At 36.8% G+C, this 15399-nt stretch overlaps 1 protein-coding gene across 3 annotated transcripts in view; it reads right to left on the bottom strand.

The window, feature by feature from the left end:
• Positions 1-15399, bottom strand: part of RAB28 (RAB28, member RAS oncogene family) — a gene marked incomplete at both ends in the record, with an annotated part of 60229 nt that overhangs the window by 29290 nt on the left and 15540 nt on the right. For all 3 annotated transcript variants that reach the window (XM_079535047.1, XM_079535045.1, XM_079535046.1), the window contains one exon: positions 10795-10924. In XM_079535047.1, the coding sequence (XP_079391173.1) occupies positions 10795-10924 (130 nt within the window). The remainder of the gene's footprint in view (positions 1-10794; positions 10925-15399) is intronic.

Here is a 15399-nt window from a genome sequence, read left to right as displayed (position 1 = left end):
TCTCAAAGAAACTGCCAGAACAGATGTTCATAAATTGGGCCCTTAATCTACAGCACTTTCCAGGTTTTAAGCTATATCCACTGGTCTGTAGAACATATACCTCTCTTTTTAATATAATTCTTCTGTTTAGTTTTTTTAATAAATAAGTTTATGACTTTAGTAGTGTTGCCAGCTGTTCAATTTTGATTTACTGTCAGAGTCTGCTTTAATATATAGTGGCTTTTGTGGCTTACCCATATAGATTACATTTTAAGCTTCAAGATATCACTATAAAGCAGCTGGAAAAAGTACTGGCTGTGCTCAGAAACCAGCATTATTGCTAGAGTGATCAGCCACTTAAAGATGCAACAACACCAGTAACTATGCTCTAAAAACCTTTTTGATACACCATTCCCAAAATAAAACTGCAGAAGTTACTGTGTAAGCTGAAGACTTCTTGATATATATTCCTTATAAAGCCAGCCCAAGAAAATTAATAATTAGCAATTTGGCAGCATATTAGCTGGCAATGCAAAGATTTCTACAATGATCTCTTTATTATTTCATTACATTGTTTAATTGTTCTGTGTAGCTTAAGACAACTTCTTAAATGCTTTCATGTAAACAAACATACAAAAAAACCCTTAAGTTCAAACATCACAAAATCCAGACATTGTCAGTAATGGCTCCCGCTACGTATCAGTAGTGCTATAATTACTATAGCACAAAAAGAAGAGAGTGAAGAACTCAATAAATATGTTCTAGGAAAACAGAGAACTTTCCTACATCCTGAAATCCCACTGCATTCTTTATAACTCCTGATAAAACACTCCAGTGTTTTCTAGAAAACATCTGTATCTTCAGCATTTTCAGCAGTGAATACTGCTCCTAAAGAACTGTCAATACTGAGAATCATTTTCAAGCTCACAGACTTGCAATATAACCAGACTAGGCTTTTTTTTTTTTTTTTTTCCTTCCATTACCTGCAAACACCAGAGTAGCCTTATTCAAGTAAAGTACCACAACAGTATTCTTAGAATTGACTGACGGATCAAAAGTGAAAACTTCTGCAACACTCTGTAATTGAACAAGTGCAGAATCAGACAGACCCACTAGATTTTCTTTTTTTTTTTTTCTTTTTTTTTTTTTGTGATACATCATTCATAGAAGACATAAAAGGAAAAAGAAAACCAAACCAACAGAAAACAAAACCAGCCTTTATATTGTTAATTTTCTACGTGGACAGTAGAACATAAAATTTTAGAAATGATCTACTTAGCAGTCTGACCAGCAACTCCTGTGCCCTGCTCTCTTTGGATGGTGGTGGTAGTATGGCAGTAGAGGCTGAACCCCTCAACAATATTCCATTCCATGTTGTTGCTGTGTGACAGAAGGCAGCAGAAGGGCAGTCTGACAAAATGGCATCTGACATGGAAGTGTGGATGAAGCAAATGGTAGAACAGAATTCCTTCATTTGTAATAAAATGGCACCCATTGACATTCATCAACACTTGCTGAATGTTTATGGACACCAAGCAGTGGATGTGAGCACAGCGAGGTGGTGGGTGGTGCTTTTCAGCACTGGCAACAGTGGTCACTTCTGCTGGTACAGATCATTACCAGGGTAGCATGCAGGCTCCTGTTCATCACTGAACAAAATGCAGAGCTAATGGTGGTAACCATGTTAAGTGTTTTGTAGCTGAGAATTTGCTCTACCAAATAGTGGTGCAGTACTCTTTGTATCTGTTGTAGTTTCCATGGAAATAAATAAGAGGTGTTACTTTCAGAGCAACCTACATATATACATGTGAAAAATGTATTTCAAAATATGAATTCTATCAGCACATTTTTTTCTAGTACAGTAATATTGCATAAGTAAACCTATTGGACAATATTTAATGCAAAAGATAGGCCACATGGTATCTATAAGAAAAATAAAGAAAAAAAAAAAAAGAAGAGTAATCCAAACCAGTATAACTGTCTATGGGCTACTCATGAAAACATCAGAGTAAACTTGGAGCAGCTTACAGGAAGTCACTAGAACTGCTCTAAAGTTTACATCTGTATAACCAACTGCAATTTTTTACCTTCAGATTTGAGATTCCCCACATTGAGAAATGCAGAAGGAGGCAGAAAATGGAATGTGGCTCATTTTACACAGTTAAAAACTTAAGCATTAGAAGCACTAATATGAATAAGATGGGATCTGACAGCAAATTAATTTACAAAAGAGCAACATAGCAAGAAGCTCCTGCGCTATTATCTTAACTTCAACGTCTGTGAGAACATCAATACCTAAAATATTTTCAGGACATTGGTTCAGAACTGCATTTTTTCATATGACAAACTGGTATTAATCTTATTAATATCTGTTATTAGCATCTTCCATATTAGCATAGCCTATCCTTCATCGTCTGACCTGATCTGAATCAATCATTAGTTATTTCCAATGATTTTTTTATTATTATTATTTTTTATAATTCACTGGACCAAATAGAAAAAGCATATGTTTTCCCTGCTGGTTTGGAAGAAACTTCTCTTCCACATTTTCTGCTTTACAAAATAGTAAACATATTCAGTTACTGCATACATTTCAGTTCAAAGCTACAGCACACACATAAACACAGTACTACTGTTACTACATTTGACTCTAAAACTGTGAAGCAGTTGAAAAAAGGTAAGTTTTATCTGTTTTAAACAGAATATAATGCCACAATAGCACTTGTCTCTTTCCCCTGCTTTGTCCAAAATCCTAGCACTAATGCCCTATTTAGACTTGAACATTGGTTATCTTCTATCATCAACTTCCTTTAATAATAATATATGAGAATATGTTTCCACGGTAGCTAATGGAGACATTCCTACAAATCAATGTGCTGCAGTGATACAGAAATAAAAGCTTATTTCACTGTAATGATGCTTCCAGACTTCCCTTAAGTCAGGTGGTTACTTGCAGTTAATGATCTGTGACATACCACACAAGTAGTCCTAAAAAGACTTATTATCCACTGCATGTGCAACAATATTTGCTTTATGGATGGCTAAATGAATGAAGACATTCAATGTAACTGTAAAAGTAAAATCAAAAGAAAACTTACAAGTAACATGTTTTCTTTGAGTAAAAGAGCTGTGAACATTTTCCATTAATACTTAACCTTTTGCTGGAGCAGTGCAACCACATATAATGCTGGAATCCATGAAGCCCAAGAGCTGTTCAGGGTTAACACTGATTAACTGCTCCCAATCAGAAGTTATAACTTTTAAAAATCTCAGAGAACTTCACACTGTAAATGAAATCAAGTTACATTTATATTATATGGCAAAGGTAGAGACAGAATACTTGCAAAGAAAGGAAATTCTGCTTTGGCTTAAAAACAGGTTTGTTGGGGGTTTTTGTGTGGTTTTTGCGTTGGTTGTTTGTTTTTTTGGTTTTTGTTTTTTTTTTTTTTTTCAATTCAGTAAAACAGATATTGAATTGTTGAAAACCATGTATTTTATGCTGCACTGATTTCCATTTACATAATAATAAAAAAGAATAGCAAATTAACTTAAAATAAGCTATAATCTAACAGCACAAAATCTCCCATGACTCTCAGACTGTGCGGACATTCACACATTTTCTGTTTATAACTTTTTTCATTTACTAGACTCAGCTTTTGTCCACCATATGTCCACTGTAGATTAACTATTCCCCTAGGTACAATTAAGGGCTTTCCATTTGTTGTAAGAAGACCTAAGTATGAAGGACGCAGCCAGAAAAAACATTTCTACCTAAACCAAAAACAGAAGCACATTCAGCCTGGACTATGGTTTATGCAGCATCTTTTTTATTAGATGTGTGTCTACATCACTAAATAAACTGTAGACAAGATCCATGGAAACAGCAAGAGATCTCTCAGCATTTCGTTTGTGTATTATTATAAAAATAGGATACATATACTGTTCTAACCTCTGTATTTAAACAGTTTATTTCTATTTCCATTTTCAATGACATCTTTAAAGATTTTTCTGAATTTAAACATAACTGTTAGCAAATGAGAACATACTATTTACTGGTACTTCTATCACACTAGCATTTGAGCTCCCACCACACTAACAACAATCTACCAGGTCTTTGAAACTGGTCTCAGTTCTTCATAGGTCTTAGCACACAAAAATCATGAGAGCAAATATATATGTATGTTTATATATATTTAAAAAACAAAAAATACAAGGGAAGAGCAGATTCAAGATTAAGTATGGGACAGAGAGGAAACCAAGTCATCCACACTCACTGAAGTAAGAAAGCATAGCATAAGAATAGTGTACTAACTGGACTAGTTCATAACTACTCCCACTTTCTTGTTATGATACCACACAATTAGAATGTTAAAATTGTTATTTCCAGCAAGCAGTTTACACAGTATCTAATCTGGCCTGGTTTAAGTGAGTACAAATTTGCTGAGCTTTGTATACCTGTTTCCACCAGGACTCCGTCTAACCATACAAAGATTTGGACAACTGGTGTAACTGCAGAATATCTTTATGAGTAAAACAAATACGTGTTATTTAGCCTCGTCACAGACTGTAGCACAAAACTGAGCAAGTTCCCTATTGGCCAACCCTATCTGCTGAATGTCTGAAAGTCATCTCAAGACAAGCAGAGTAGAAGATGATGACCATGATCATCAACTACCTTTTGAGCAGCACAACAGAACAGATTTCTCCTTTTTATTCTCCTTTTTTTGGTCCATGTGCCTCCATCCCTAAAGAGCCACCACCAAAATCATGTACAGATGCGCCAGCTGCAAGTCTTTTGTTTTAAACAGCTGGCTTAGCAGCTGCTGTGTTCACTGTGACTTCCCACTTAAGTGCTGACTTCGTGAAGGATTCTGAAAGAAGGGTACAATTTAAAGATGAGCTGATTTGTGACCAGATGCAACAGACATACTTATCACAACAGATCTAAGCCAGAATGCAGTACATACATCCAGTTTCTTGAGACATATCCCATCAGCTGCTTTCCCTTCTCAGGCAATGGAATACATCCATGTACTATGGAACAGCAGTAAACCTTCCACACCCACACCCCTTTTCCTTTAAATATGATTTTCTGTGAGCTTGGTAACAGAACCAAAACCTATGGCACATGTATCATAATGTACTATACTTGTCCACATGGCAGTAGAACAGCAATAGACTACTTTGGACTGATGGTAGCCAGCTCCACTACTATTATGTCAAGCATGTTTATGATTATAAACTCCCAAGATAGATTCTTCCTCAGCGACAGAATTTTATCACTCTGAATCTTGTATGCTTCTGGATTGCTCCCATTCTTAAAGTAATATCTAACACATTCAGACACTAGGTTGGAAATATATTATTATGGTGAAAAAAAAGATCATTCTCATCTGTAATTTCTTCATTCATTAAAGTTTCTAGATAAAAATAATTTTATAAACGTTAACTGACAACTTCATAAAAATTAACTGACCACTGAAAAAAAGCCAAATATATGACTGTAATTTTCTATTAATCTTACAAGTTTGTCAAGACAAACATTCTATACATATTTTAAAACAGGGTAGCATTCTACATTTATTCAAATGAGTTGGTAAATTGACCGTAGCACAGGACAAGGTTTTCATTTTAAGGGAGTTTCTACATGTAAGTAGTTTACCTTCCAATCCCATAAGTATGTGAGGGACCTGCTGTCAGGCATAGAGGAACTTCAGTTTAATCAGGTAGAAGACTCTGAAGAACAGGGGTCTTTGCATTTGCTGTTCAACACTTGTCTTAATTAAAGGTGAAGAACCTAACAAGTGCAAGCCCACAGGAAACAAGAACAGAAAACAGCTGAGGGAGCTTGGGAGGAACAAGAGTGAGTGTGTAATTCTAAACTTTAATACGCCAGAGTTTCATAAAGAATATTAATGAAGAAGTGTCCTGAGTACAAACGGGGAGACCAAGTGGCTGAGGCAGTAAGACATACTACAGACTGGGTATGTCCTGTTACAAGTCACATTCTCATTAGCACAGAGTACTACACACTCAGAGGTATCAGGGCTGAAGAGTGTTTCTTTCTGAATTCAGATAAGATAGGTAAAAAGATTTTACATTGTATGTAAATGCAAGTTAAAGAGTACACTAAAACATAACCTTTAAACTTCACAATGTAATAACATATCACTTCCTGTTCAGAGATATCACTCCAAGATCAATTAATCATGGCTAAGACGAACAAACGGTCAACATTCTTAATTAGTGTTGATGCATTCTCCTCTGTGCCCTCATCTGTCATGAAGACTGTTTAAAAATCTGAGTTATTAGTCTTTATTGAGGAGTGGATCTGGTTAATATCTCTAGGGATAGAAATCATTCATCCATCCACTATACACTGGTACCTGATAATTCCTAGCCCCTACATAAGCTACAGATAACCTAAGACCATCTAGGTAACTATAAATCAAAGTGAGTGTAGCTCCCATGCAACCTGGGTTAATTTCTGTTTACAATATATCCACTGAAAACGTTGGTAGGACACTTGAGGAGTCTGCTTATAGATTAGTGCAAAGGAAAATATATAAAGTAGTAGTCAAGGTAGACAGGAAAAAAACGCATCAGTCATACATAACACCATGAAACCTCTCTACTTCACACTAATGATCAGAAGATCCATTGTGAATTACTGAACTTCAAATTAATACTAATTGTAAACAAAGTTTTTGAGTGCAAAAAATACACTTTATTCACTTAATAACCATAGATTAGTATGTAGTAAACAATATAAAATCAAAGTATTTTACAGAAGCATATCTTAAAAGTTACTGCATTGAAGCTCAAAAGCATTCATTAATCTTTACAGTGAGGCTCAGACATTCATTTCTGGTGCAAATTAAATGGGATAGAGCAACACAGAAATACGAACAGATTAATATACTTTATATCAAACAAAAATAAAATACAGTAAAGTTACAAAGAAAGTAACATTTAAGATTCTACAGCAACTGTAAATTTCAGGATTATGATCTCATGATTTACGATTAATACAAAAAAGAAATTTGACATTAAATTTTATAAATCTATTTGTCATTTACCAAATACACAAAATAGAGGAGTAGAGGACAGAGCATTAACTGCCAACCAGACACAGCTGCATGAAGCAGAACTGGCAAGATTCAATTTTCCTAAGATCTGACTGAAATTAGCTTTCTACTCCCTCTCATAGAAACTGTTGATGTAAAAAATGGGAAGAAGTGAAATACATATTAAAAAAAAGCACCCAGGAGGAAGATAGTCACCTTAATAAAGTACTGCTTTCGCTGTATCTCTGAAGCTCGTTTTCAGAATTGGGCAATGACAGTCCTTCATCTTAGCTAGTATGGAAAAAAAAAAAAAAAAAAAAAAAAAAAAACCAAGGGCTAGATAAGGAGGTTTGGAGATCTGGAATTCAGATCTCAATTCACATTATTCTATGATTTTCAAATCAGGTTCTGATGGATGAGAGACTGAAGACCAAATAGAGCTTTGCATGTAGAAATTATCTTCCTGGTGTTCCATAAGTAAATCTTAATTGCTTGCTCTCACAGCAGGATTTTCCAGTCAGTGAGGTTAATTATCATGCTTTCAATGGACATACAGCAGCTTAATGTACTCATTCTTTTAATCTAATGCAGTGGATAATAAAAATGGAAAAGTCAAATCTAGCACTGATTCATTTAAATCACAATTGAACATTTTCTGTGGCATAATACTGAAGAAATTCCAAGCAAACTTAACAGAGTGACTACAAATTACTGTAACAAAATAAACAAATCATTAAGGTTTATAGCCAGTTTAATAGCTAGTACACAATTATACAGCATATACTGCCATACTTCAGTAACCTCCTTTCAGTAACAAGATTATCCAAGGAAACTATTTCATCTGATAGAATTAGTGAACAATTTTCTGTACATCGCTAGGAAGGAAAAAAAATTCTTTTTTTTTTTCTCCAAGCTGTTTTTGTTTGTTTGTTTTTAACTCTAGTTATATTTCTTTTTCTTTTTTTTCCCCCTGAAGCACTACACCAGAAATCCCAGGTGTGTTCATCTCAAAATGGAAAAACACTGTCTGAGATAAATAGGTAAGTTGCAAATGAGAGCTTAAGCCCAAGCTACATATGCTCAGAAGAGCAGTACTAATTTAGGTCACTTTCAAAAAGGATGGTTTCAACCAGGCTCCCAGATTTTTTATCTAGGTATCTAAATGCTGGCCCAATATTTCAAATACCATGCAGTTATTTTCAATCATTCAATTTAGTAAAGCCTTTTATCAGAAAGAAACTTAAGTGTCAGTAATAACCCCCGTTCGTAAAAAGAGGGGAAAAAAAAGAAAAAAAAGGAAGACCCAGGGAACTGCAAGCAAGTCAGATTAACTCCATGCCCAGGAAGGTCACAGAGCAGATCCTCCTGGAAACTGTGCTAAGGCACGTGGAAAACAAGGATGTGACTGGTGCCTGCTCCTTGGGCACTTTACTGACAATGGCCTTGGCTCTGTACAACACTGCTCATGGCAGCTACTATAAACATCAATGTGTTATCAACACTGTTGTTCTCCTAGAACCAAAACATAGCATCATACCATTCTAAAGAAAACAATTCTGACCCAGCTGAAACTAATAAAAGGTCAAATAACATCTGACAAATTTGGTGGCCTTCTACAATTGGGTCACAACAGGACAGACTACAGAAGAGTAACTGACATCAGCTTTCTGGACTTGTTCAAAGCATCTGACACATTCTGCAGGACACCTGAGTCCTGAAATTAGAGGTAAATGCATTTGAAGAATGGACCATTCAGCAGATACGAAATTGGGTAGATGGGCACACTCAAAGAGTTGCAGTCAACAGTTTGATATCCAGATGGAGACTGGTGATAAGTAGCGCTTCTTCGGGGCACTGTTTAACATCTCTGTTGGCAAAATGGATTGTGGGATTGAGCTTACTCTCAGCAGGTGTGCAGATGACACGAAGTCGTGTGGTGTGCTCAATACACTGGAGGGATGGGATGCCATTAATGTCTCAAGAGGTGGGCCTGGGTGAACCTCATGAATTTCAACAAGGCCAAGTGCCTGATTCTGCATCCAGATCAAGGCACTTCCAAGCACAAACACAGGTTAGACAGAGAATGGACTGAAAGTGTTGGTGGATGACAAGTTCAACATGAGTCAGCAGTGAGATCTTGCATCCCAGAAGGCCAATTATATCCTGGATTGCATCTAAGTCTGTAATCCTTAACATAAGAAGGGCATGGACCTGACAGAACAAGTCCAGAGGAAAGCTGTAAAGATGATCAGAAGGCTGGGGCACCTCTCCCATCAAGCTGAAAGTGCTGCAGTTATTTAGCCTGGAGATGAGAAGACTCCAAGAGACCTTACTATGGTTTTCCAATACCTACAAGGGGCCTATAGGAAAGCGGGAGAGGGATTCTATGTCAGGGAGCATACTGATAGGACAAAGGTTTTAATCTAAAAGAGCATGGATTTAGATATTTGGAATAAACTCCTTACTCAGAGTGGTGAGGCAAGATTTGTGCATACCATCCCTGGAAGCGTTCAAAGCTAGACTGGATTCACTTTTGGCAACCTGAGCTAGCAAATGGTGCTCCTGCTCATGGCAGAGGTTGGTGAAACTTCCCTGGTAGCTTCATCCTTTTGTAATATTATGCTTCTGTGTAATATTTATCCTCTTTCTGTACCCATCCAGTGCCCGATTATAACCACCTCTCACAGTCAATTAAAGTATTGAAGTGAAAACCCTCCTGGACATTCTTCTCCTATTATCAGTGTCATAAAAGCAATGCACTTCTAGAATTTAATTTTTTATCATACTGAAATAAAGTTAAAGCAAAGGAATGACTTCTGCAAAAAGCATTTCCCACATGCCTTCTTTCAAGTGACATCAAGGAGCTCAATGCACGTAACAACAAGAAGCATCCTCAGGATCACATGAAGTTTGCTTTCTTTCTTTATATATAACTTCTGATGGAAAGGGAAATAGGTAGCAAGTACACTGCTCCTTCAGCTGCTGTTTTCTTAAATTGAAAACTCCTTCCCCACTCTGCTTCACTTTGTTTCTGCAACTATTTTATGTTGCTCTTTTCTTTATTAGAACAACAGTGAGAGTGAATCAAGACCTCATATATGCCAATAAGGATGTTTATAGATTTATTCTTGGAAATTAAGGAATTTGGAATCTAACTGGGGAACTAAGTAGGTGATGGTTGCATAAAGTCATATACTTTGGTAGGCAGAACATTATATCTTACACGATCAAAAAAAAGTTAAAAATAATAATAATCCTAAAGAACAAAAGGTAATAAGCAACCTTGTGCAAAATCAGAAATAGCATGTAAAAGTCTAATAAACGACTTATAAACATCATGCCCAGCATGCTTACTTTAACAGATACCAGTGCTTAATTTACCAGTTTCTTGATATACAGAATCATGAAATATACCTGTTGTCAGATCTAGGAATGTTTCCCAGTTCTCCATTCTAGAAGTATGCCATGATTATATTCTGAAGCCCTATCAAATTCAAACATGGATGAGAGATCTCTCCACTCCTGCATGCTGCTCTCCAAGAAAAGAAAACACAGGCAAAGAGATTGCAACACGTCCCTCAACCTAACTGCCCAGAACCTTGAGGTACACCCAAATATGTCATATGTATGCAATATTGCACAAGCCAGTACTTGTTTCAATTTACTAATGATATATGCCTTGTGACTTTTCTTCACTGGAGAGCAAATCCAGAGTGTTCCAATTAATATTTAAATATGAATAACTTACTTTTATTTCCAACCAAGGCCACAAGTGGCTGCATTTCTGATTCTTCAGTCACTTTTTTAACCACATTATACCAGTCCTCTAAATTTTCAAAGCTCTGGCAGTTGGTAATATCATACACCAAAAGAATACCCTGAAGAAAAAATACATTTAAAACGTTACAAGTTGTAAAAATATTTTAATGTGGCAAAATCTAATTTATTATTATAGTAAAATAGAAAACTAATCACATTTTATCTTGTAAGGAATTAAAGAAGAGTCAGTACAAGCTGATATAATAAACACATGTTATCGCAGAATTTCTCTTGCATTACAAATGTTCTAAATTCAGACACTTGCTGATCTACAAAAGCTGAATAAAATGGCAATTCAGGAAGGTGCACAATGAGTTATACCAGAAATATGCCAAAATGCATATACATCATGAAAAAAAGGTTTTTCTTACAGATCATAGAATCATATAGCAAGGTAAAAATCACACTGGACAGGACAGTGACTTATTTCTGCAAATCTTAATTGTAGCTTAACTCTTCCCTCCTTGAAAAAAACCAACAAACATGCTCAATTACATATTCCTACATACTTACTGCATCTCTGCCCTCTTTCGGGAAGAAAGGCCAGCTGCCTCCCTTAACTGCTGTAATGGCAATCTTTTTGCCTTTCAAAGAAATACTAAAATGTAGTCAAAAGTCAAGAAGGGGAGAGTGTCTCAACTATTTCAGAGGCTGTGGACTAGGCTGCAAGTAATAAATACTCAAAATAAGCATTGTTGAGTGTCTTGTTCATAAAGAATAATGTTAGAATTGGATTTATTGTGCTTGTAGAGTTTACATCTGGAAAAAATCCCTGCAACTGCACACTGTCCCTCACATTCAATGTTCATTAATATTCTTAAAAAGAAAAAAAAAATCCACACAAAACTAGTTGGTTCAACGGCTCACTGTCAGCAGAAAAGATTTTCCAAGCACAGCTTTTCTGAGGTTTGTCTGGGCTCAGGCTTTGCTTAACTGTTTCATTAGTACTACACAAGATGACAAAATACAGTGCAAGCATTAATTTCAAAGACTATAACAAACTAGCAAAGACTGCAGTAGTATTTGAGTAAAGTTTAGATTACAAGATGAGAAACAATCCAAAAATAATAGGATGCAGTTCAATAAGTACCATGACAAGTTCAAAGGAAACAATAATCAACAGCACAAGGATAGGAAACACCTGGCTTTCTAACAGGTTCTATAGAAAATGATCAAGGAGTTACAGTAGATCTTGGTTGAATCTGATTTTGTAGCCACAAAAGCCATTATCATATTGGCATGAAACATTCCAGGTGAAGTACCGCATCCAGCTTTGGGCACAACATCAAAAAAAGGGTAGGCTAGAAGATAAATTTAACAGCACCCAAAGTTTAGAAATCCTTACATCAGAAAATTTTTAAAAATGTAGAATGCTTTAACAAACTTTACACGGATGGATAAAAAGCATGACAACGAGGGTAAAAGTTTCAAGAGAAGATAATGAGTTCTTTTTATGTGCTTTCATACACAGTTTGCAGATGACACTTAAACTGGGAGGATTAAGCTGATATGCTTAAGGGCCTGGCTAGCGTTCCACATGTAGACAAGTTCAAGGAATGGGCAAACAAGAATCTTTCAACATTCAGCAAGGAGCAAAGTCCCACAGCTGGGGAGTAATAGATAATACAAGCTGGGAACTGACTGGGGAGCCGAACTGAAAATGACCTTCAGGTCTTGGTAAACAGCAAGCCAAATCGGAGTCGGCAATGATCCCTGGCAGAAAGGATGGCAAGCAGGATTCCAAGCTGCATTAACAGGAGCATAGCCACACGAACAAGAGATCAGACCATAACCAGTATTAGTCAGATCACATCCAGTTTTAGGCCCCATAAGACATTAATTAATATATCACAGCAGTGGTCCACCAGGACAATCAGAGGCTGGAGCACTTGTCCTGTAAATGAAAAGCTGAAGGAACCAGACTTGTTCAGCATGAAGAAGAAAAGTCTGTGCAGCCTTCCCACATCCATGAGGAGGCTACTGAGGTAATAGATAGGTTCTTCATAGTAGCACATGGCAGGAATGTGAAACAATGGCTCTAAGTTTGAATGAGAGCTTCTGACTAGTTAAAGGAAAAGCTTCCTTCGTGCAGGTATGGCTTCAGAGGAGGGCAACAGATGCCACTGAGATTCCTTCAGTCCCCGTTTCCTTTCTCTGCAAATGCGCAAGTGAACACAGCACACTTCTTGCAACAGCAGTCAAGTCTGCAGCATCTTCAGCACTGAAGAATTAAGCATTTAACGTTGACTACCTCTGTTTCCACCAATTCTTCACAAAATACTACACTGCTACAGGTGCTCTTGCCCTGTATGTTCAGAAAAAAGAGCATTCATGGTGGACTTACCATGAAAGACATAATTGAATGAAGTTTGGAACTAGAGCTCACCTGATTTCCCTTTATTTTGCCCCCTTCTCTGATATAAAGCACTGCCATGAAAGCATTTTTGTTTCTCAACCATTCTCTTTTTGAACCTTGTCAATACTTGTTATACTTGGCAAATACAACATCTAAGACTCAGGGAAAAACGCAGCGCACCATCCAAGTCATAAAGAATACTTCCTGCCTAGATTTATGCCACAAAAGCACTCTCTAAGCAGCTTAATATGTTGTGAATAAGGACCAGGCATAACACCACAGCTAAAATCTCTCATTTTTCCTTTTAGCTGAAGATAGAAACTCCATCATTGCTTTCACAGACGAAATACATTTTCCACAAGCTTACACTATCTACTCATTCTGTACTCTATATACTGTAAAACCTGCTATTTCCCTATTATGCATGAGGAATTGAAGTGGAAAATTAACACTGGCTTTTTTTTTTTTATATATAACTCAAATAAGTAGCACATTCCCTGCCATGAAAAAGGTTCAAAACGGGGCATATTGTTCTCCATATGAACAGTATGTTAAATTCTCTCATCTGAAGGGATGGCACAAGTAGACCCTGCTTGCACAATTGCAGTTTAATAATAGAGCCATTTTGCTTATATGAGTACAAAATCACAGAATGGCCAGGGTTGGAAGGGACCTCAAGGATCGTGAAGCTCCAACCCACCTGCCACAGGCAGGGCCACCAACCTCCCCATTCAATACTAAACCAGGCTGCCCGGGGCCCCATCCAATCTGGCCTTGAACACCTCCAGGGACGGGGCATCCACAGCCTCTCAGGGTAGCCTGTTCCAGCACCTCACCACTCTCTCTGTAAAGAATTTCCCCCTGGCATCCAACCTAAATCTCCCCTCCCTCAACTTAAAACCATTTCTCCTGCTGTTATCAACCCTTTCAAAGAGTTGATTCCCCTCCTGTTTATAGGCTCCCTTTAGGTACTGAAAGGCTGCAATGAGGTCACCCCGCTGCCTTCTCTTCTCCAGGCTGAACAAGCCCAGCTCCCTCAGCCTGTCTTCATAGGTGAGGTGCTCCAGTCCCCTGACCATCTTTGTGGCCCTCCTCTGGACCCTCTCCAACAGCTCCCTGTCTTTTTCGGACTGGCACTCCACACTTGCACAGTGTGCTCAATGGACAATACATAAGATTACTGAAAAATAATACATATGAACATATGAAAAATACATTGTCCACACTTGGACAACAGCTCATACGTACAATACATATGAGTACTTTCTGTTTCAGAATTATAGGATATATTTAAAAAATAAGCCACTGGAAACTGAGAATATTGCAGAAATGATTTCCTGGTCTCTAGATAAGGTAGAGTCTGAAGTACTCTTTCTTCTGTTAACAAACCAATTTATGAGGTAGTGCACGCCAGCTCTTAAGGATACTTTAAACTGGATATGTGGACAGGGACAGCAATTATAGCTTAGAGATAGGATCATTTCTGAAATATTTACCATGCATACAACAACAGTACTGTTATAGAACAGAACTGCAATTATGGAAGTATTGTAACAATATTCAACCAGTCAATAAACTCATACCAGACAATCAACACTTAAAAGATGTAAAGTTCATTTTAGAATTTGTCACAATAAAAGAAAGCAACAGAAAACAATAACTACAAAAATTGCTTTGCTCTTCAGGCTTCTCCTCAGCCACCCTCCTTCTACAATAGATTTCAGTATGATTTTTTTCTTTTTTTCTTTTTATTAAATACTTATGAAACATTAAAGCAAAATTTTAGTATGCTCCCTTAAAGTAAAGCTTAATTTTAGCAGAGTAGCAATACCTTGCAAATCTGCAGAAATACTATTTTTACAGGACAAAAAAGGTTCACAATGTACTCATAATTAACCACTGTTGTCTTCAATGATATTGAGAATATGGTTACTTACATATATACGACTGAGTTGCAACAATATAATGAAATACCACTGTTTACCAGCTCAGCTGTGGTAACTAACAATCTGACTTCTCTTGGCCTCTCTCAATTTTGAGATAAACATGCTTTAATTGTTGCTGACAAAAAAATTGTTTCTTAGGAACTTTCACTTATAAGGATCAAAGTCTTCTCTCCAGCTTGTAGAAGTCTTCTGATTCAACAGTGAAATTCAACTACCACAAAAGGATGCAGAA

This window comes from Tetrao urogallus, assembly GCF_951394365.1.
Source record: "Tetrao urogallus genome assembly, chromosome: 4".
NCBI classification, from domain to species: Eukaryota; Metazoa; Chordata; class Aves; order Galliformes; family Phasianidae; genus Tetrao; species Tetrao urogallus.
This window is presented reverse-complemented; position numbering and strand designations above follow the sequence as displayed.